The following is a 21,383-nucleotide window of genomic DNA, read 5'->3' as shown; positions in this document are numbered from 1 at the left end:
ACTGCAAGCTTCTTCTTCTTGCTGTGGACATCTGATGGAGTTTGTGCTGCAGAGCTCATTAGCAGCGCGGCTCCGCGCTCCGCGTGACGTATTCACAGTTCAGCTCTCCGCCGGATGATGGCACGATCGGACCTGGGCGGATCTAGCAGGAGAGAGAGAAAAAAAAGAAAGGGAGGGCTGGATAAAAATCCTGTCGGAGTCTGCCAATGACAGCTTGAGCTGGGAGTCTGCTCGTACTACAGAGTCACGGCGAGGTCTGTGCGCGCACCGCGGACTGCTGGGGAGCTGCAGGCGCACGCACAGGGAAGTCTTTTACCCCCCTTTTCTTTTTCTCTCTCGTTCCGACAGGGAGAGAAATCACGAGGCAGGAAGACGCAGAAATCCTTACAGGTTGTCGATTGCAGAGAGGCACTGATAACTCCTCACTGTGGCTTTAGGCTCCCGCACAGCGCTGCTGGTAATTAAAGGATTACAGTTTGCGCTCTCCTCTGCCCCCCCCTTCAAAGCCACAAACCTGAGCTGCCAGGGCGCTCTCACCTGGAAGGACACTGCTGCTTTGCTGTTTACGCTCCTCCTCGCAGCCGGATTATTTTACTTCCAACAGGATAAAAAAAATCAATTGGCCAACCGAGTCCAAAAATCAGATCAGAGGATTGTTTGTGAAGCTGGTTGGCTGCAGCCTCGTCTTTATGCGCCTTTCCCCCTGCTCTGAGAGCGAAGGGCTGACAGATCCGCACCACTTGGACCTGGGACCTGGGCAAGGAGCTCCCAGGACTTGGACTTGACTCGAGCAGCTGGAAGGGGTGAGAAACTCGCAAGTGAAAAAGATCCAGCCAAGATGCCTCTTGCACAGATCGCGGAGCCATGGCCCACAATGGAACTGGTGCAGCTGGAAACGGAGGTAAATGAGGAAGGTAGAAATGTGACCATATTGCACTTTTACAAGCGGATTTAGAAATTGCTGCTGCAGTTCGGCTTTGCTGACCATGTTAAAGGTTTTTTTAACGCACTCCTGGGTGAAGTTTTATTGATTTGACAGGTTTTCTTTTGAGCCTAAAAGATTCAGCGCAGACATATAAACCCCACACCCTAACTGGGAAGCGAGAAAAGCTCAATTTTCAAGCCCCAAACCTCACAGGACCAGTCTGACATCTCCAACACAGCCATGATTACTGTCTGTCACCTGTGAAGGAGTTTCTGACAAAACAAACTTCCAGCTCAGATATGAACTTGGAAAAGAGTGGAATCTTTCCAATTTAACCCGTCATAGCTGTCACTTTTAGTTCCCTTTTTAAAATCCTAAACAATTAAAGATTTAGTCATCTGCTCGACATTGTCAATATTTATCATCATCTTGCCTGTTTTACTCAAACAAATCCGATAACCACACAGCAAATAGAAGATGACTGATCATCATGAAGCTGAAATTGTCTGAGCAATTTTCCTATAATGAACTCCAGGACTTGTAGCAGTCGGTAAAGAATGACAGATTTGTTGTTATGATGCAGCATCATTATTCATGAACACTTGAGTTTCTCCCTGAACAAGCTGATTGCTTCTTCATACATATTCAGCTGTTGCGTTGAGGATTTTTGAGGAGCAGATAGAAGCAGCCAGTGGCCTGTGGTTTAGTTATGAGGCGAACCCACTCCATTGAATCAGTTTGCTAATTAGGCAGGTAAAGCGACCTCGTGATACCTGTGTTTTTTTTTTTTTGAGGGTCTGATGTGTCCACCATCTGCCCAGATTCATGAATGGAGCTCATTTCTTCTGGTTTTTTCTCAGCCTGGATAATCATTGATTTAATTAGTTCGAGGACTTAAGAGAGTGGGGATTTACAGAATCCTTTTTTCTCTCTCAATAAACTTGAGCACAAACTAATGAATTATCTAAAATCAGTTTGAGACAGTGGCACCTTTTTGTAAAATTTTAAAAGGAAGCTGGATTGATGCATGATATTCTTGGGGTGGCACACCAAAAGCCATACCAGAATTTCAGGAGTTTTTATATTGCTGTTGTTGTACGTAGACCATTTAAAAACTACTGCAGTGTGGGAGTTAGGCAATAACTAGTGATAGTATCTCACAGGGCTGCAACTCCGTATTTAGAGTTGCAGTCTCGGTGAACTCTGAGTGTTATCGACCAGCGAGCCGTGCAGTCACGGTCTGTGCAGCCAGTTTTTGTTAATCATGGCGTATTTTTGTGTGCGCTGCTTGCACAACTGTATTCTCGACTGTGCATATTATTTTGTTACCCACTCCGTCGTTTAGAGTTTCATTTACAGGAGCAGTGGGCAGATTTGGACAACGTTTTTAATGATTATATGTATCGTTTTTTTAGACCTGGATGTGTTTTTTGTCAAAAGAGCGCTTGAGCGTCTTGAGATGGGTTAGGGAGCCCCGTGACATAACTGGGAAGTGTTTGAGACACCTGCGACGACCACTTTGTGATTATTTGGAACATATTCAAAATTCAAATGACAAGACTGTGAGCTACTGCACTGAGAAAACTGAGAACCCCATGAGCATTTAGAAACCTCTGAAGACTCCTTGTGAGTCACCAGCAGTCGCAGCCCAGTGAGATACCACCTTAACTAAGAACAGAACAGTCACTACTCAACTCATTGAAGCTCTCCCCTCTTAAAAAATAGCATATCGCCCATCACCTTGGATTTTAAAGTTTTAAACAAAGATGTCCTGCAATCTGTTAGTGCTCAAAGTATGTGTTGAGAATGACTCTCAGCTACTACGACACCAAATATTAGCTCAATATCTGTAAAATTTAGTTATGAGCATTTTTATTCTTGCTAAGGTAAGTGTTGCGACAGCCATCTTGACTCTAAAAGGTAAACAGTTGTAAAGGATCGTCCAAGGATCACTTTTGGACAGTTTCATTGAAATTTATCCAGTGGTTCAAGAGATATTTCTGGTGAGGGGGGTCTCAGCAAATTAAAAGAAGCAGCCATTGCCCCCCTGGACCCCCCTTTGGTGGCGCCCCTGGTCCATGAGTCTTGAAACCTTGCTACTAATCTAAAGAGTGCACGTTTTCTTGGGCATGGAAATGCCTGAGTGATGAATGAAAACCTGCGCGTCACGCCGAAACTGCAAAACTTTGGCTGGTTAAAAAAAAAAAAAAAAAAGTGTGTCACCAGTGAAGGAGATTTATTCCCAGACTATTTACAGAATGGTGCAGCATGCGAGTTGGGCGAGTAGCGTGTCACAGCAGAACAGATGGTGGTAGAGAGCCTGTGAACAGTGCTAAGTTTAAGACTGCAAATAACAAGCCTTTGGTGCATGGAATGGGTACAACTCCATGTTTGATACGTGACAAGAAGGTTGAAAGACAGCAGAGACAATATATTCTTGTTTTTTACCTGATATAAAAGCCACCTGCTTCTGTCATCCAGATTCTGTATTTAATTTGATCCCACAAACTACTGCCAGTCGGAATGGGATCTTTGCCATTCATCTCTGTCACAAGCCCACCAGCCAGCTGCACATTTTGGTTCCTGATGGCAGCGAGAGACAGCTCAGGGTTCAGATTGACTGTGCAGAAAGACTGAGGCCATGCCAGCGAGCATGTTTGCGGTGGAGGGGGTGGGGTTGAGTGGAAAAGGAGGGCTGGGCAAAGACAGTCCAGTTATACGGACAGATGGGACAGACGGAGGCACACTTTTGGAATTTTTGGAGAGCAGAAGGTGGAGGATACACAAAAATATTCCAATCTACATAAGCTAATTGTGTGATCGGCTAGCAGATGAGAAGCTACTTTCCCTCATGACTCAGTGTGTGATTGCTTGTGTTTAAAAGCCTGACAGGTTTACAAATGGAACTTGGTTAAATTGCTTTTTGTGCTTTATTTAGTGCCAAAGGAAGCAATACAAATGAGCTGTTCAAACAGACATTTGTCCGCTTGGAGCCCTTTTATTCAACATGCGGTCCCATTTTCTGGGAATGGACGTGCTTTCAGCAAACCACCTCTGATAAATGCACAACAACAGTTACGCTCCTCCTGTCAAACGGAGCCACTTGGTCCGGTTTCCCCCAACTCATCCTCCGCTGCTAACAAGTTAGGTCCGTTAGAAGTTCTGAACCATGTTGGAGTAGCTGATGGAGCTGTCCATAAATCCAAACCTATTCAAATCTGCCCTACGCCAAATATATTTGCAAATATTAAAGTAGTATTAAATATTATTGGGGAGCTTAGCACAGAAAATGCTGTTAATTTTGTGGCCACAGCATAAAAAAAGACTGCATTAAATGTAGCTTTTGTTGCTTATTTAGTTGTAATTCAGTTCAGATTTGATCTGAACCTGTTAAAATGTTGGACTTTGACACTTTAACTGAAGCCCTATGTAGAGAATATAATATCCTGTGTACATTTCTTGTCTGTCTGTTAGCAAAAATATCTCCTGAACCGGGGAATTTTAAGGAAACTCTCAGAAACTAATCATTGATTGTACACCAACAACTGATTAACTTTTGGCGTTAACATATTTTAATATGACCAACACATCTAGTCGACCTTAGCAAACACAAACATGGCTACAACTCAGTCAGTCTTACAGATATTGAGATAAACTTTGATTTGGTAGTAGCTGAGAGTCATCCCCAACACATACTCCGAGTGCTAACACATCTTGCAAGATCTCACAATATCGCATGAGATTGTGCATAATATTATTTAAAGGTTTGAGATAAACGGCTATAACTTGATCCCTTTTTAAGTGATCTCAGTTTAAAGCTAAAAAGCTTGTGGGCGATATGCATTCCTTCAAGGAATGTTGGGCTTTTAATTTAGGATGGTGTTTAATTTATTTAAAGAATAACAAAAGGCAAAAAATATCCTGCTATTATTAGAAAACTATATTCATATTTGACTTCCAAGAAGTTTCACACTTACCCACCAGAACCAGGTCTCTGTATGCCATCTCATGATCCCAGCCACTTTAAAAAGGCTTTGCAGGTGGAAAAGACAAATTGTTCACCTTAACAAGCAGCAGCCGAATATGGGTGTCTTTTCTGGCTTTAGTCGCAAAAATCCAGCAGTGATTGACATTAATTCACCTGGTTCTGTTTCCTCATATCAGGCCAGCCTTGTGCAGATCAATGGTTCCCTTGATCTTTGGTTCACTCAGCCGAGGCTTTATTCAGACGTGGGAGAGAGAGGCTTCATTTTGTTGTCGTCTGATAGCAGCACACTATGTAAGTTTCCAGTCGTCAGCGGGTTCGGCAGCCTCGTTCGGATCATCTTAGGGCAGAACGGGGCAGGGTGGAGCGCGCTGAAAAGTAAAAGTGTGTGTTTGTGCGTGCGTCAGGGGTGCACAAGTACAGAGCAGGACTGCACAGGCCTGGAAGGAGACGAGCAGAGGAGAAAGCAGGGTTAAACGTGTGGAATGTGTGCCATGTTTGCTAGGCAGGTGTGGTCAGCAGTGCATAGTCAGGTACTCGAGTGTGTGTTCCAAGTTCACGTGCGAGCGTCTCTGAGCTGCTGCTAATCTGGGTGTGAACCACCTCAGCAGCGCTGTGGGAATAGAGGAGGGCTCGTTAACACAACTCACTCCTTGATAGACGCCCTATGAGTTCTCCTTCCTTTTGACTTTTAGAGGTAAAGGGTAATCTGTCAGTGCGGTTATTAATGGATGTTGTCCAGTCGATGGTGTTGCTGCTCCCCGGTTTCTGTCGCTACACCTTATTTCATGGTTACCTGTGTTCATGTGAAATCGTTTATATATATATATATAAAAAAAAAAAAAAAAAAGGCAAACCGAACAGCTCCCCCCCCCATCGCTTTTCAGGAGATTACCAGAATCTGACAGTAGTAACTGACAGATTAGATCAGATCACATTAGAGTGAGATAAATAATGGGTATTGTATTTCTTAGTTGCCTAGTTACAGTGCAGCGCTGCTCTAATCTCTGTGTTAAAACACTGATTTATTTGCTTAATACGTGCAAGTGTCACTTCTCTAAAATGCTCTGATCGTGTAGGAATCCTCAAAAAAAACCTTCAAAAGTCGGGTGTACTTTACAGAACAATCTTTACATCTTATTTGACAGGACCATTCATACAATTTCTGTTCATGTCTGTCTGTTAGCAAAATATCTCATGAACCACTGGACCGATTTTTAATGAAACTTTCAGAAAGTAGTCACTGGATCCTCATCCACGGCTCATTAACTCTTTGGAGTTCGTCAAATTTAAGACGGCCGCCACAGCTATTTGACATCAGCCAACAGAAAATAACTAAAGCTCAGTCAGTTTTGCACATATTGAGCTAAAATTTGATGTGAGTTATTCACATCATCTTACAATATCAGATCAGATTGTGCACAATGTTACTTTCAAGGTTTGACCAAAACTGCTACGACTTTATCATCAACATAAGATGATCGGAGTTTAAAACCCTGCCATGATGGGCAATATCTTAAACAAGGCCTTTAATTTCCTAATGAATAAGTGTATTTTGGTGGCTTTTTATTGAGCGTGTGTGTGTGCATTCGTTTGCGCTCATTGAGAAAGTCCATTCTAGAGGAAAGCACCACTAACTGGGCCATTTGGGTCACCCATGCACAGCTAATGAGGTTGAGATGTGTTGAGCAGTGACGTGAAGAAGTCAGTGCTGCTAAATATAAATCAAACGGCGTTCAGACTTCACATTTCCACCTCTGTTATTCTTCTTTTTAAACAAAGCTACCCGTGCACACGTGGAATAGTGAAAAGTAGATGAATGAAAGTTAATTAAGGTGGAAAGTGTTTGATTGAATTTGCCAGTCTGGTCAATCATTAAAACACCCACGCTCACAAAGAAATCTTCAACGCTGACTTTTAACTGAACCTCCGCTTTAAATCTCTCAGGTTTCTAATTTGTTCATTTTCTTTTTCTCCCATCTCACCTTACATGATGAGCCCATTTCTGGGTAGATCAATCAAGTTCCCTCGCTTGAGATTCTGTTTAACGTCCCACATGAAAAGGTTTATTTGTGAAGATACCCAGAAGTGAAGCGCACATTCAGGATAAATATATTTCTTGTAACTAGAGTGGAACACAAAGGGGAGGACGGTGTAAAGAATACAGCGGTTTGTGCTAACAGTCAAGATATTTTGAGATCTTACGGTAAGAGTGAACTAGATCCCTGGATTGTGTTCACTTTCTGTGAAGAGAGCTGGGTTTATTTATTTATTTATTTATTTATTTATTTAAATTTAATTTCCTATGACATATACAACAGCGAATCTGCTCTGCTGTCTGTATCTCGGCACGCTCGGTGCCCTTTTTGTTCCACGTTTGATGTTGAAGGGCTCTGCTTGTCATTGTGCTGACTGTCTGTCTCAATCCGTGGAATCTAAAGGAAGGGGAAGCAGGCACGGAGGATGTGAACAACGTCGGCATCGCCCCTCTGTAATGGACAAACAAAGCAAAACACGGAAAACAGGGGGCAGGGAGGTTGTTTAACTCGTCCTTCCACTTGGCCGCAGGGCTCTGGACTCAGGAGTGGTTTCTCTAAAAACAAAACAAAAAAAAGGCTTTGTGTGTTGACATTTTTCATCAACAAAAAGGCAGATCTAGTCTCTTTACACTGGCATGGAGTGAATTATCAGCTCGTGAAAACTGTTTGATTCTTGTTGGTTTCCAAACTCCAAAGTTGCGTTTTAGAAAGTGTATGTTCCATACTGTTGTTGTTTCTTTTTATAATTAGCTTTTCTGTTTTCAGAACATGCATTTATTTTTTTGCCCATATTTTAAATAAAATTAATCAGATCATGCCAAACATGTGGTCCTTAAAAAAAACAAAAAAAACAACTGGAACTACAAAAAATAATTTATATCTACAATAAAGATCAGGAAGTCCTGAAACTAAGGCCATTGTTTCAGAGGTCAGGTCATCAAACTGTGGCCAGTCGTCCCACATGCATGACGGTGTTGTGTTGCCCTGTTGGAGACACAAACGTCATGGAAGAAAGAACAAAAAAAACAGATTTGGCAATTAGATGGACCCACGTTCCTCTATAGCATCTCGTTGGGCTGCGACCTTTGGAGACTAGCTGGTTACTCAGTCTTGACCTAATAGTACAAGAAAATACTCAAATTTTCAGTTGCAGTCTCACTGAATTCTGTGTTTGTAATCAAGCAACGAGCATGCTGTGCAGCTGCATTTTGGAAAATCGTGTTTTTGTTCGCACTGCTTGCAAAACGATAACGTAGGCTCTGCACATTTCATTGCCAATTCAAGCGAGGTTGTGTTTTGCGTGCCTCACAAAAACACTCTGGTTGTATAATTAAGTCAGAGACAAAGGTTTTTCCCCTCCTGAAATTGGATTATTTTCAATTTTAACTGTGTAAAAATAAAACTGATGAACAAAACACCCTTTTCTCCCACTGAACACGCACACATACAGTGCAAAAGTATTCAACCCCCACCCTATAGTATTCTTTGTTTCATGACTTTACAACCTGGAGTTTTATTAGACTTGAAGTTTGATTTTACGTAATATTTCTCCAAAAATACTCCCGATTAACAAAGTGTAATGGTGTGTGCATGTGTGTTCACTTCATTTGCTTTAAACCCATAACCATTACTTCCATAAGCCCCATAATTGGTTAAATAAGATCCACCTGTGGGCAATCTAACCGTGCCTATAGACGCAACAAGCAGGTCGACCGTGTTGGAGAAAATGTCTTGTTGCATATCTCCCCCGGCTTTAGTTTTCCATTCATGCCCGGTCTGCCTGCTCCAAACTGCTTGATGATTTATCGTCTAATTTTAGTCATACAAGTGGATTTCAGAAACAGAACATCTCCGCTGTTGGACACAGCAGGTTCCACGCTGCACGCCATCCCCGCATTCAATAAGATCGCACGAGGTCTGGCATCAGAAGTGGCTGTGTCAGTGAGCTAAAACCAGCAGAACGTGTCTGTGGGGCAGACTTACTCCTGCCCCCACGAGACTCTGTTGGTGCTGCCTGCAGTTCTGATCACTGCTGACAGGGGGATATGAGAAATCTACAATCAGTACGGGCGCTGACTTGACTTTAATACTTATTAGAAGTAGATATAAATTGGGGTGAATGATTTTTTTGTCTTTTTTTAAATGGTCGGTGCCACGCCTGTTTTTAATCCTAGTTTGGTCTTTTTTGTAACTTTAGTTTCCGTTTATTCTAAAACAAAATGGCTAAAATAAAACAGTTTTTGTGGCAATCAGTTTCAACGTGATTTCTTTGTGTTTCATGCATCTTTCATAATCTGTTTTGTTAGAGATATAAATCCAGCTTCTCGGTTTGATGTGCTTAACTCCTAATAAAGGTATAATATTTGTTGAAATCAATAAGTTTTAAGTTGAAATAGTGTGTTCAAACTCAACAACAGTCATCAGTAAGACACTGTTTTACAAATAACTGTTATTACCCTTTTCAAAGAGGTTCACCTACCGGGGAACGGACAATAGATGTGCTCTTCTGCAGGAGCCTCAGATTATTAGGTTTGCCTGTAGAGGAGCAAAGTGGACTGCTGCCACCCACACAGTCTTGCAAATATTCTCTAGTATCTTTCTCTTTGTGTGTCTCTTTTTTTTGTTTTGTTTTTCTCCTCCCCTCTTTCCTACACAGACACATGTGGTACAAGTGCTGTCATAAACACTCATTGTTCTCACATCTGCTTTCTTGACAGAATGGGCAGAGCACTGCTGAGGATGGAGACTCAACTGCTGTCAAGGTACGTGAAATATCCTGAACGGCGACACGCAGACAAAAAGGCATCCAGACACACACGCACACAATTGCGACTCAGGGTTTGTGCCGCTCGACATCCTCCAAATTAGACTGAAAACCTGGACACGGTTGCATTTAACTGAAGCACCTGAAAGTGAAATTTCAAGAGGAATTTTTTAATGTTAATCCTCCTTTTTTTTTTTTAGCCTTTTTCATGTCTGCGAGGAGATGTGTCACACATTGATTGATTCATGCAGGAATTGCAGTGAATGTCCTCTTAGGGAATCAGCCGGCTACTGTTTAATGTGTTGAACACTCAGTGAGTGAGGCTGATCGGGCGGCTCTCTGCATCATAATGTGTTTACATCAAAGCAAGAAGGCAATCATAATGCAAATAGTGTGTGCCATCATCTGACCTGCTTAAATGCAAACAAACCGTGCAGAGAAAAATCTCTACCGCCTGGCCCTTACAAAAATCACACTGAAAATCCCTGTTTTCTCCCCAGCATGGCCTCTGTGCGTCTTTGTCCAAGCTTGAAACATGATCCTGTTTCCTCCTGAACTCTGTTACTGTCCAGTCATGCACCAAAGGAAAAGAGAAACGCTCCTTCTCTTGCAGCCTACTGCTTCCTTTTTTTTTTCTTCTTCTTTTTTGGGCCTTGTTCTCGAGGGAGACGTCTTTGAAGAGCATGTCATCTCTTCTTTCCATTCAGAACAATGTGCTGTGACTAAAGGAGAGCTGAGCACACTGGGAAAAATCCCCAACATTTCAGTCAAAATGAGTGGTAATGAGATGTTAATTGCTAATGCTTAAATTTAAGAACTATAAGCTTTTATGGGTTCCATTCATAGTTGGTCAAACTTGTCAAATTCAGAAAGAAAATTAGTATTTTCTTGCAACTTTTTTTTTTTTTTTGAGTGATTTATAGTCTGGATATAATACTAGACTTCTCATATTATGACAGAAACCAGGTGCTGAGAAACCTGTGATTAGCAACATTTTGTGCTAATTTTCTACTCAAAAAGATGTGCAAGATTTCAACAATCTGATCGTTTAAATTTGCATGTCTTTGTTTGATCAGGCCTGTGACTTTGCAGTAGTGGTGTCTTGGAAAAGGCTGTGCAAGTCAGAATCTATGATTTTGTTCATGTGATGAGATTATGTCACCGGTCTCTAAATAACCTCTGGGAAAATGTATATCGCACTGGTGATAATGGGGGAGGTGGGGTGTAGTAGACCTCGTCCCCAGACACCACGCTGGCAGGGCAGTTGTAACTGGACGCTGCAGCGATCGATAGCAAGCTGCTGCTTAAATGCCGAGAATCTGATAATGGCCGCTGTTATCTACTTCAGCCATGGGAGATACCTGGCTCCAGCAGAGCTAATGGGGGGAGTTCAGAGGCAACAGCTGAGACTGGGAACATTAAAGCCGAATGAAGGTTTAGGACAGGTTGTCCACGTAAAGGTTTGTTTGTGCACATGAATTTGGGAGGCGGTGCGGTAAATCCGCTGACCCAGATTTAAACTTGAAGTATCTGTCTTCTGATGACCTCATTAGTGTCTCGTTTCACGTGAAGGAATGTCTACAAAGTTGCAATTCCAGTTTCTTGAGGTTTGCTAGCTTTCGCTTGTACACAATTCTCCTAATGTCTTTTCAAAGCTTTAGAATCGAGTTGAGGGTTTCACTCTCTGGTTTGGTCTTGACAGAACAAACATCGTGTTGAAGCTGATCATGTTGCCTTTTTGGTTTTTTTACACATGCCAAATAGAGGCGACTCAGTGCCGGAAAGCGTGTGTTTACACACATCACAGAATCAGCGGCACTGCTGGTTAGAACAAAGCACTGCATGCTGGGTATTATTGTCCTGTAGCATGACTCAGTTTCAGCCATAGTTTAGCATTCAGACAGATGGCTTTAATTCGCCTCTAGAAAACTTTGGTCAAAATGAGAACTGAGCACTGAGTTAAATATGAGTTTAACTCCATGTTAAACTTGGAGTGTTGTGGCTGGAGAAAAAAGCCCAAATCATCACCACTCCACCACCGTGCTTGACAGCTGGTTTGAGTTGTTTGTGTTGACATTCTGTAGTTTTTACAGATGTTATGCATCATTGTCAAACATCTCCATTTTGGTTTTATTTTGACAAACGAAATTTTTCCAGAAGTATCATGGTTTTCTTCAAAATAAATCTTGGAAATCCGAGTCATGGCTCCATGTTTGTTTTGGGGAGGTTTTACTTTTGATAATCTTTTCAAACGTGCCATACTTTCTGTCTTTCTATTTGTATTGTCTTTACAATTAACATGCTAACTGAGGCCTGAGATGTTTTTTGTTGTATTTTTACCTTATGCAGTCTGACCTCGGGGTGAACCTGATGGTATATTAACTCCTGGGAATATTCACTATCTTGAAAGTTTTTCCAATTAAAATATCTAGCATCTTTCTCACCGGAGGCTGAACTCTGCATTGATTATAAATGACCTTATAACCCTTCCCAGGTTGATGGGCAGCAACAATTGCTTCTCTAAGATCAGCACTAACGTCTTTCCTCCTTGGTATCATTTTAAGATTCAGCTCCAGACCAGCAAACTGCCAGATGTTCTTCTTTTTAAGACCTTCTATAGAACAAATGGTTGTTTTTAGCTCATTTCCTCGGTTGAAAAACTAAACTCTACATACAATGATGGTAAAAAGACCCAACAAACTGTCTCTGTTGACGTTCTGACAGGATGACTAGACACCAGTCACCTGAGAGGGCACTCAACTCATCTGTCTAGCTATGGAAAGGGGATGATATTACCCAGCAATTTACTCCATGGCAGGAGGCCAGGAGTTCAGTGATTTGTTCTCCCACATCAAGAGTGACATTTGGACTATTTCTGGCATCACATCACATCAGCCTTGTTGCCCTTGATGATGCTTCGGGAGAACATTTACTCACAAAGTTGGAACAATGAATATGTGATGTAAACTTCAAAGTCAGCAAAGTGGATGCTTTGAAAAGTCCCATCAGACTGAGTGTGTTTGGGGGAGTAATAGTTCTGTATGTGACGAAAGGTTGGCCGATTAGAGCAGATGTGTCAAAATGAAGGACAATTTCCCCAAAAAACAATTCAACACTGATGAGTCATTTTACAACAATAAATATATAAATTTAAGCTTGTTATTCTGCATTTTCGATGCCTTTTTATTGGTTTTAAAGTTTTACTTTTCTTTTTCACTTTTTTTTAATTTAACATCTCACAAAAGAGTACTTTTGAAATGCCTTCACCTCGGGGAATTTGTGACGCACACTGTCTGAAAAAGAAAATCTGAAAGCCAGTTGTGCTTTTCAAACGTTAACGCATTTTATTCTGCCCATTCATCGGTGAGAAAACAATTTTATTTTATTTATTTTTTTTGTCATAAGAAAACAAACACAAATCAAATGATGAAGTCAATCTGAAACACTGGATGGATTTATATTGCAACCACAGGCTGTTTGCTCATATTTGACTTCTGTCTTTTGTTGGTTTTGTTTTTTCTGGCAGTGGGTTTGGGATGTTTAGTGTTTGCAATCCATCTTATATCAAACAATATGCCAAATAAAGCAGAAAGCTTAAGAAATTATATTGCTAATACGCATATTTCAGTATTTGTTCTGTCACAATATTGGAATAAAGTCATTTTTCCTATGGGATCACACCATAGATGTCTTTTTTTTTAATTATTATATCCAGACAAGTGATTTGTACATCTAATCTGATCAAACTGTGAAGAGCGATCAAACTTCTGCAAAAGATATTCCTGCACAATGCAGCTTAAATATTCTAAATGCAGAACTTGTTTCTTTTTGCATCAGAGTTTTGCTGAATCACTTGACAAAGTACTTTTGTGAATAAAAATATAACATTTGCTTTTCTTTGTATAAATTCAAAAGTTGTCAAAAGATGTTTTCAAATAGTTTGTGGGGAAAACTTAAAAGCCCACAGGCGAGAAGGCAATTTGCTTCATTTCTCTTAAAAGCGGACTACAAGACATGCATAATTACCAGATAAAATAATAGCATTTATTTTTTTAATTGCTTAAATCTTACCATCTGGCTCTATTGTTGATTCCAGATAATTTCCTCTACACAGTTGAAAAAATCTCCCTACTACCAGCATTTCTATATTTTAAAAAAGTGTGAAAGCTTTAAAAAATTTTAAAAAAAAGTTCTATTATTACGTCAAAAGATGAAAATGAAAGACAGTTTCTATGTTTTTGTAGAAAAAATGGGGTTACAGTCTATTCTTCTAATAATAATAATAATCTCTTTTGTGAGCTTTAAAGGTGATGAAATGACTTTGAATTTGCTCAATAAAAAGCTCACAGTATTAACAGGGACCTGTAATTAAGAAGCCTTTCATACTTTACCCTTCCGACTGTGACATTGGCTTACTGTCACCTCGAGGTGTTGCAATATTGTCTCTGTGCATTGAATGTTGGTTGCCATGGTTCTGTTAAGGCATGCGACCACTATCCTCACAAAAGTGGGCTTGGTTATAATTGAATGATAAATAATTTTCTGTTTGTATGAATGTCGAGCCCTGGCTTTTGTATTTCAAGATAACACCGGGAGCGGAGATGTGCTGTTAATTCTATGTTGAATAAAAGTGTTTTGCAGTCTGAATTGATGGTTTTGCGCTTCAAAAAATGACAGTTTCCACTTAGTTTTGGTATCTGGTCATCAATTCAAAGTGTGCACTTTTGTTTTTTGTGAGTTTGCACCCTTTATGTTTAGTTTCTGTGCGATTTGCACTTCGGTACGAACTCCCACCTACCAAGCCCGAGGGCAGAAAGCAGCACAAGGTATTGCCTTTTCCATTGGTGTTGGTGACATTTTTGTGCTCCCTAATGTAGATAATGGCTTTTCGCTGCAGCTTGGTGCTTCAGTAGTCGAGTGACTAAAGGGCATTGCAGGACAAAGCCAGGAGTGATGCGGTCGTCAAGGGTGTAAGTAGAGCGGGAGAGGAGGGGATGTAAAGAGAGAGGAGGGGAAAAATGGCTCTTGCAGCTCTGCCTCCAGTGTAAAGAGACACAAAGGCACTTTTTCTTTTTCTTTTTTTTAGCAAATCGACTCAAGATTTAAAGTGTTTCAAAGATTGATTAAATGTTTAGCAGTGGAGAGAATTTATAGGCTGTTTTTTTTTTTTTAACCTCTGGGTTACGGTAAAATGCTTGCAGGAAACTGGGAAAGTGAAAGCCGTGCAGATTTGTATCTTGGGTTGGTGTAACCATAAGTGTCTTGTTTCGACATGCATGTTGTAGGCATGGCAACTGCTCTCTTTTTTTATTTATTTATTTTCCCACAGATCTCGCCTTACGCTTGATCTGTGAAGCTACGCGTGACCCTCACATGTGCACTACACAACACACACGTGTGTACCTCAGAGGAAGACGCCAACTCTCCCTCTGTCATCATAAAATGCCGAAGCTGGTCGGCATGACGTAACAGTTTTGCCATCTGTTTGCCGCTTGCTGCAGTGAGCGAATTCTGTTCTGCTATTTCATAATTAATTTGCCTATTTTAGAATTATTTTAATTATACTGCTTGTAGCGCGAGCTGTCGAAGACTTAAACCAGTTTGTTTCTGCTGTAGCAGTTCCCACAAGAACATCCAGTGTGTGTTTGAACATGTAAAACTTTTTTTTTCCTTGGGGAAATCTCAGATACAGAAGGGTTTGTCTGCTCCTGCTTCTCTTTGTCACTGTCTGTCGTGGGAAGCATTATACTGCATGTATGCCTCCTTTTTAAGGGGTTCGTGGTCTGATGAATAAACTAAAAGCTCCTCACCATGCCAGAAGGCAGAAGGACGGAGGGAAAAAAGGGCAAAACTTATTATTTATTTACAGTCTCAGTTAGTTGTCGGTTCCTTTATGTTCTGTGCTCTTGCCTTACAGCCTTAGGGATTGTTTGCAATATTGTTTTGTTTTGATGAGATGCATTTTGCCACCTTAACCCTTTCGGATCCACGGTCCCTTCTATACGTGCTAACGGCTTTCTCTTTACATTGTTGTAGCTCTGAATGGGTTAAACTGCCCCACTTCCTCGCACCGTTGGGCTTTTGAAACTCACATTTATGGGAAAAAACGGGCATCCAGCAGTTTTGCAGTGGGTGTATGGTTTTGCCCCAAGCATGTACTTTAGCTTCGTTTATATTCACATTAGAATCCTGTGTTAAATGCTACGTTGTTTAACACTGCAACATGGACCACAGTTTTGCACTGTGAGCTGGTCCATTTTCAGCCATTAATCCTGCCGTATTTGAGGCAGTGGGTTTTTGACCATACAGTGACCCCATTTACTCCACTTCTCTCCCCTCTCAAAAGGGATTTGCTGGATTTTTTTTTTTTATACCTTTTTAAAGGACATTATTGCTGTTTGAGGGAGCGCACAGTAAGAGCTCACACAAGTCCACACAGCGAACTAGATTCAGATTAGCACACAAAACTGATAAGAGAAATACTTGCCTGGCTTCCATCCTCCCCTAAAATGATTTCTCTTGACTGCAGTTTGACCACCATTGCCTGTACTGATCCTTCAACAGGCACTGTTTAAAAGTCATGTGTTGGTCTGTAAAACAGACAGAAACATTCAGAAATCTTTTAGTTCATATTAGTTTTATAAACCATTATCTTTACTGTCAGTCCATTTGTCTGTGATTTATGTATTTAATGACAAACAGCAATTTTGAATTCCAATTATTTAGATTGTCTTTTTTAGTCCTCTCCTCATTCATATTACCTTATTGGGTTCTAATAAAGACGATCGGCACACAACTCCATTAACTTTACACATTAAGGGTCACATCTCACTCAGCTGCGACTGTTGGAGACTAGTTGGTGACTTAAAATTGTGAGGAAATGAATGAATTTTCATTTGCAGTTTCACTGCATTCCGAGTTTATTACCAGCGAGCTTCGTGGCCATATTGTATTGTGCAGTGTAATTTTTTGAAAATGAGGTCTTGTTTTATGTCAATGGATTTCAAATCTGTATTGTAGGTCATGCACATTTGTTATCCACTTTGCCCACATCGGTGGCAGCCACCCACATGTTTATGGTTTAATCTGCTGGAGTACACTTTAGACGAGTTTTTAAACATATTGATATTTCTCATCAGTGTGTATTTTAGACCTGGACAATTGAGGCTGTAGCCTCTGATGTTTTCCTGTCATAAGACGCCTGCAACAACTCTGCAACTGTTTTGAGAGAAAATTTACCTCTCAATTTTCTTGAACATTTTCAAAATTCAAGAGTGCATTCATCTGTGACTCACGCAAACATTTCAATACATTTTGGAGACGTCCCCAAAAATACCGTTTACCAACTAGTCTCCAACAATCATCTCAGTAAAATGCTGGCTTAGGTCATGTACAATGTTACAAAAAGGAGGGAAAGACATCAGGAACCAGCCCTCACTGCAATAAATTTGTATTTACTGTGGGTAGGATTATTATCTTGCTCACAATAAATAAGAAGACTTTATTGCAGTGGGTGCTGGTTCCTGGTTAGTTGGGTTATAAAACATTAGACAGTACTTGTAGAACATTGAAAAATGAGCTATCTAACTGCTGAAGAAAGTTTGCTGATTTTAGTCGAGAATCCAGCATGATTTTGATTGGAAGTTGGATGAAGATGGAGATGCTGCACATCTGAACCACTCATTAAGCCATTCTTTAAAACCTAAGTGAGTCCTCACAAAGCGACAAAGATTTAAAATCAGTAGAGACTCAAACCCAAGCTCCCAGGCACCAAAAGTGATATATTTTTTATTACATTCCACAACCATCTGTTTGTCTGTTCCTGTTTGCCAAGTTCCACTAAATACCAAGATGTTTTTTTTTTTTACTCAAATGTTATTAACGGGCTGTGACTTAGATTTGTTTACTTTAGAATACCAGAGTTTGAGATGCACTTAAAATACTAAAAATAATGAAACTTTCACCACGTTCACAATCATTCCCCAAGTCTCTTCAATCACCTACCCACAGTCCTGTTCATTTCTGCTTTCCTTCAAAACTTTCCATGTAAATCATGTAGCAAGAGGCTCTACAACTAGTCACTCCCACTGCCCAGTTTGCAATCAAGAGTAAGATGTTTTCACAAGTCACCTCTTATGTGTCAGAGTGAGTAAGTAGTAATGACTGGGAAGCAGGATGTTACTGGAAAAGGGCACATGTGCTCGGCTGACCCTACTGAGCTCCATAAAGGTTAGACAACTCCATGCATTTACATGCAGTGGTGATGACTTCCTGTTCTGCACAGAAATGTCGAACCTTGTGGAAAAGAGTCAAACATTTCCTAGAAAACTCACCCACCATCTTGCAAAGAGCAAATAGAGGGAAAAAAAGGATCGTGAAGTGTTGCCAGAGGAATATTTCATGATGCCGGTATCTGCTTGGCTGTGATCCCCGCAGAGCTGGGGCCTGTATTAACAAGGTCTACACTTGCCTTGGCGCTTCGATGAGTTTTAACAAATCACATTCCACTGAGCTGGAGGGAGGGGTTAGCAACAGGACACCAAAGGAATGGGTAGAGCTGTTTATCACTTCAGGATGTAGAACTTGGTGTAATATTGTCTAGTTGGTGCACACTTGCAAATATATTGTTTCTCCAGCTACATTTGGCTCAAACTCAATGGGGCTTGTAAAAATTTGCATGCATTTAAATATAACTCCACTCAGCTCGCTATTCCTGGTGCTAAATAAGCCCTGAAATGCTGCAGCTGTAGTGATTTGTACAATTCTAATTCTTCAGCGCTGTGAATCTACTTTGTGGCGGTTTCCGCAGCTGTGTGCGTCCGTTGTGAACGTGCAGATTTTACAGATTTAACTGGATTTGATTAAACAGTGAGAAAAAATAGGGGAAACGAAGGGAGGGGGGGAAAAAAATCTCCACTATTCATTTTCAGAGGAAGGATTTCTGATGGCAGCACTGTAGCTCAGGAGTGACACTGCTTGTACTCATCAGAGATGTGTGACACCAGCACACATGCATATGCACAAAGACAAACACACACCCAGACACCCTCTCGGTGACGTATGAGCCTTTGTGTGTTTTAGCAGATAAAAATAACTTTGTCTCTGTGACAGCTCTGCCATTACAACACTCGGTGGTTTGAGAGCATTTTTGGATCGGTTTGCGTTAGGACACCTATAGGAGGCAGATGCCTCCAGCTACACATACACACACAAATGGCCCAGATATAGCACAGACTCAGTGCATGCCTGTCTGCCTTGGAAGAATGAATATTTCATTGTTTTTGCTTGTTTATTGGACTGCTCATCCTCTGTCCTCCTTGATGTGTTGCAGTCGGCTGTCTTCCAGTTCATATGGTACATGACTCAGCCAGTTAAATCTCTTGAGCATGATTATGAGTTTGTCTCCTAGTTGACCAAGCTTATTGATCTTTTCTGCTAGTGCCTTCTGTCTTTTATTTCTTTTTCCCTTCGTATTATACTTTCTCCTCATATTGTTATCTTTCAAACCTGAGTACCCAAATCTGTGATCACTTAATAAATGCTGCACCAATACTCCAGTTAGAACAGAGCACAGCACAGCACAATTTAGGGGGAAAAAAAGTTTAATTTATGGGTAAATTAGCCGTAACATTAAAACACATGAGATGAATGAATTTAAATTTTCTGCTTGAAATCCAATGTTCCGCTTCGAAAGTGAGGATCCTGGCTTTCATGTGGATTTCCCTTCAGCATGTGCACCTGAACGTTACTGCCAACCAAGTCACGCCACATGAAAACAGCACTCCCTGAGGGCAGGCCGCCTTAATCTGGGCAGTGCTCCTTGCCAAACCAGAAAACATTTCAAGAACCACATGAAGAACGTAACAAAATGCTCAAGGCTTTGACCGGACAGCCAAACCTTTCTGATCCCGCAGCACCACAACGAGGGTTCCGCTAAAGACCCATTTGCACACCCCACAGAACCCAAAGGGATGCCTCTAAAATGAACATCCCCATGGGTTAAAGTTGTTTTGTACAGGATGTGAGGGATCCCACAGAATTTTAAACAAATGCTCTTAGTTATCGTCCCTGAATGCTCGTATTTCCATCTGCAGCTGCACTGAACTGTTTCCTTTAAACAAGACCGATTGTTCTTTTGGAGCTTGATGTGAATGAGTTATAATTATGGGTGTTGTAGCTTCTTATGAAATAAGTCCGAAATGAAAATGCAGCTCCCGTTGCTTCTGTTAAGCGTAATGAAAAAAACGTTTTATGATATTCTCTTCTAGGGAGAAGAAGGCAATGCTTCAGTGCTTTTAAAACCTAAAAAACTTGAACTAATGATGGTTGTTTCTGAATGGCTGGGTAATGTGCGCTGATTTAAAGTCATTACTGTCTATAATACCCGTCAGCTTTTACTTTTAAAGCTGAGTGGAACATTTATAAGTGGGTCTGATGGAGCAATTTTAAGGACAATGGCAAATTAATGTCTTTTACATTTTTTAAAAACTGTTTCAGTTCAAGGAGGTCACCAAGCTGTTAGCATACTAAAAAGAAACTTAAAGTATCTAATGATCTGTGAACCCACACAAGATTAAGGTTATTTACATAAATTATGAAATATTACTTGTTTGAACCAAAGATCTGCTTAAAGACTGATAAATATTGTCCCAGCATTACTAAATGATGTCGTCCTAAACTCACAATGACAAAATCAGGTCAGCCTTGTGTTTAAAGAGGTGTCTCAGCTCGAAACACCATCTGTAGAGATGGTTGATATGAAACCGTCTGTTTCTCTGAATCAGCTAAGCCACATCCTGAAGTCTGATCTCACAGTTTTTAAAAACGCTAAGAAATGTGCCTGTTTGATTCTGTAGCAATGAAAGCAAGTTCTGGAGGAAAGGTAATGACGGCTTATTCAAAACAAGTGACCTTGATGGCTAAAGAGAAGTGGAAAAAAAAACATAATCAGGGGAATAAAAAGTGTTTGAGACATGATAGTGCTGTTTGTTTTTATTCCTTTGCTTCTATTTGTTGTTTTTTAAATACGCCAGCAGTTGTATTTAGCATAATTAGATGTTTTTCTGTCTTAGAAGGTATATCTGATGCACATACAGGTGAAGAATTATAGACTGAGTGCATTGTGGTGGCGAACAGAAGATGCATTGTACTGAGGAATAAATCTTTTGTTTCAGCAGCTCTGAAAGGGAATTTAGGAAACTAAAGTCTTCAATGCAGCAGCTTTAAAATTCTGTAGTATATTTTTCAGTGTTAAAAAAACCAAAACAAACAGCTATACAGCAAATCTTTCAGTTTTACTATATCTATAGATACTATTCTCTTAATGTCTTCATTGTTTTTACAGGTTTGATGTTTTCTTTTTGCAGTTTGCTAAGAATTAACTTAATATATCCAAGTAAAAAAGAAGTTCCTGATCAGTTTATCTTCTTCTCTCCTCTTCATGCAGCCACACATTTTACTCAGATTCGTACGTCTGTGCTCTGTCTCTGCTCCCGGTCCGTTTGAGCGTCAATCTCTCCCTCTTCGCCAATCAATCGTCTTACACGACACAGGTTAATGGGACTGAATGCGTCAGTTTGAAACACAGCGAGGTCTGGCTCATTTGATTAGTTGGGCGAGCGGGCTGAAAACCAGACCTCCCAGTTAGTGCTCTGTGAGTGGACTTGTCAC

The 21,383-nt window shown here is 40.7% G+C and overlaps 1 protein-coding gene across 1 annotated transcript in view; it reads left to right on the top strand.

The window, feature by feature from the left end:
- The first annotated feature begins 213 nt into the window (after positions 1-213).
- Positions 214-21,383, top strand: part of rps6ka1 (ribosomal protein S6 kinase a, polypeptide 1) — a 42,943-nt gene continuing 21,773 nt past the window's right edge. The window contains exons 1-2 of the mRNA XM_017417636.3: positions 214-901; positions 9,667-9,711. Of these exons, the coding sequence (XP_017273125.1) occupies positions 839-901; positions 9,667-9,711 (108 nt within the window). The 5' untranslated portion in view covers positions 214-838. The remainder of the gene's footprint in view (positions 902-9,666; positions 9,712-21,383) is intronic.

The sequence above is a fragment of the Kryptolebias marmoratus genome, linkage group LG10 (assembly GCF_001649575.2).
Source record: "Kryptolebias marmoratus isolate JLee-2015 linkage group LG10, ASM164957v2, whole genome shotgun sequence".
In the NCBI taxonomy this organism is placed as follows: domain Eukaryota; kingdom Metazoa; phylum Chordata; class Actinopteri; order Cyprinodontiformes; family Rivulidae; genus Kryptolebias; species Kryptolebias marmoratus.
Note: the sequence above shows the minus strand (reverse complement) of the source record. Positions and strands in the feature narration are given on the sequence as shown.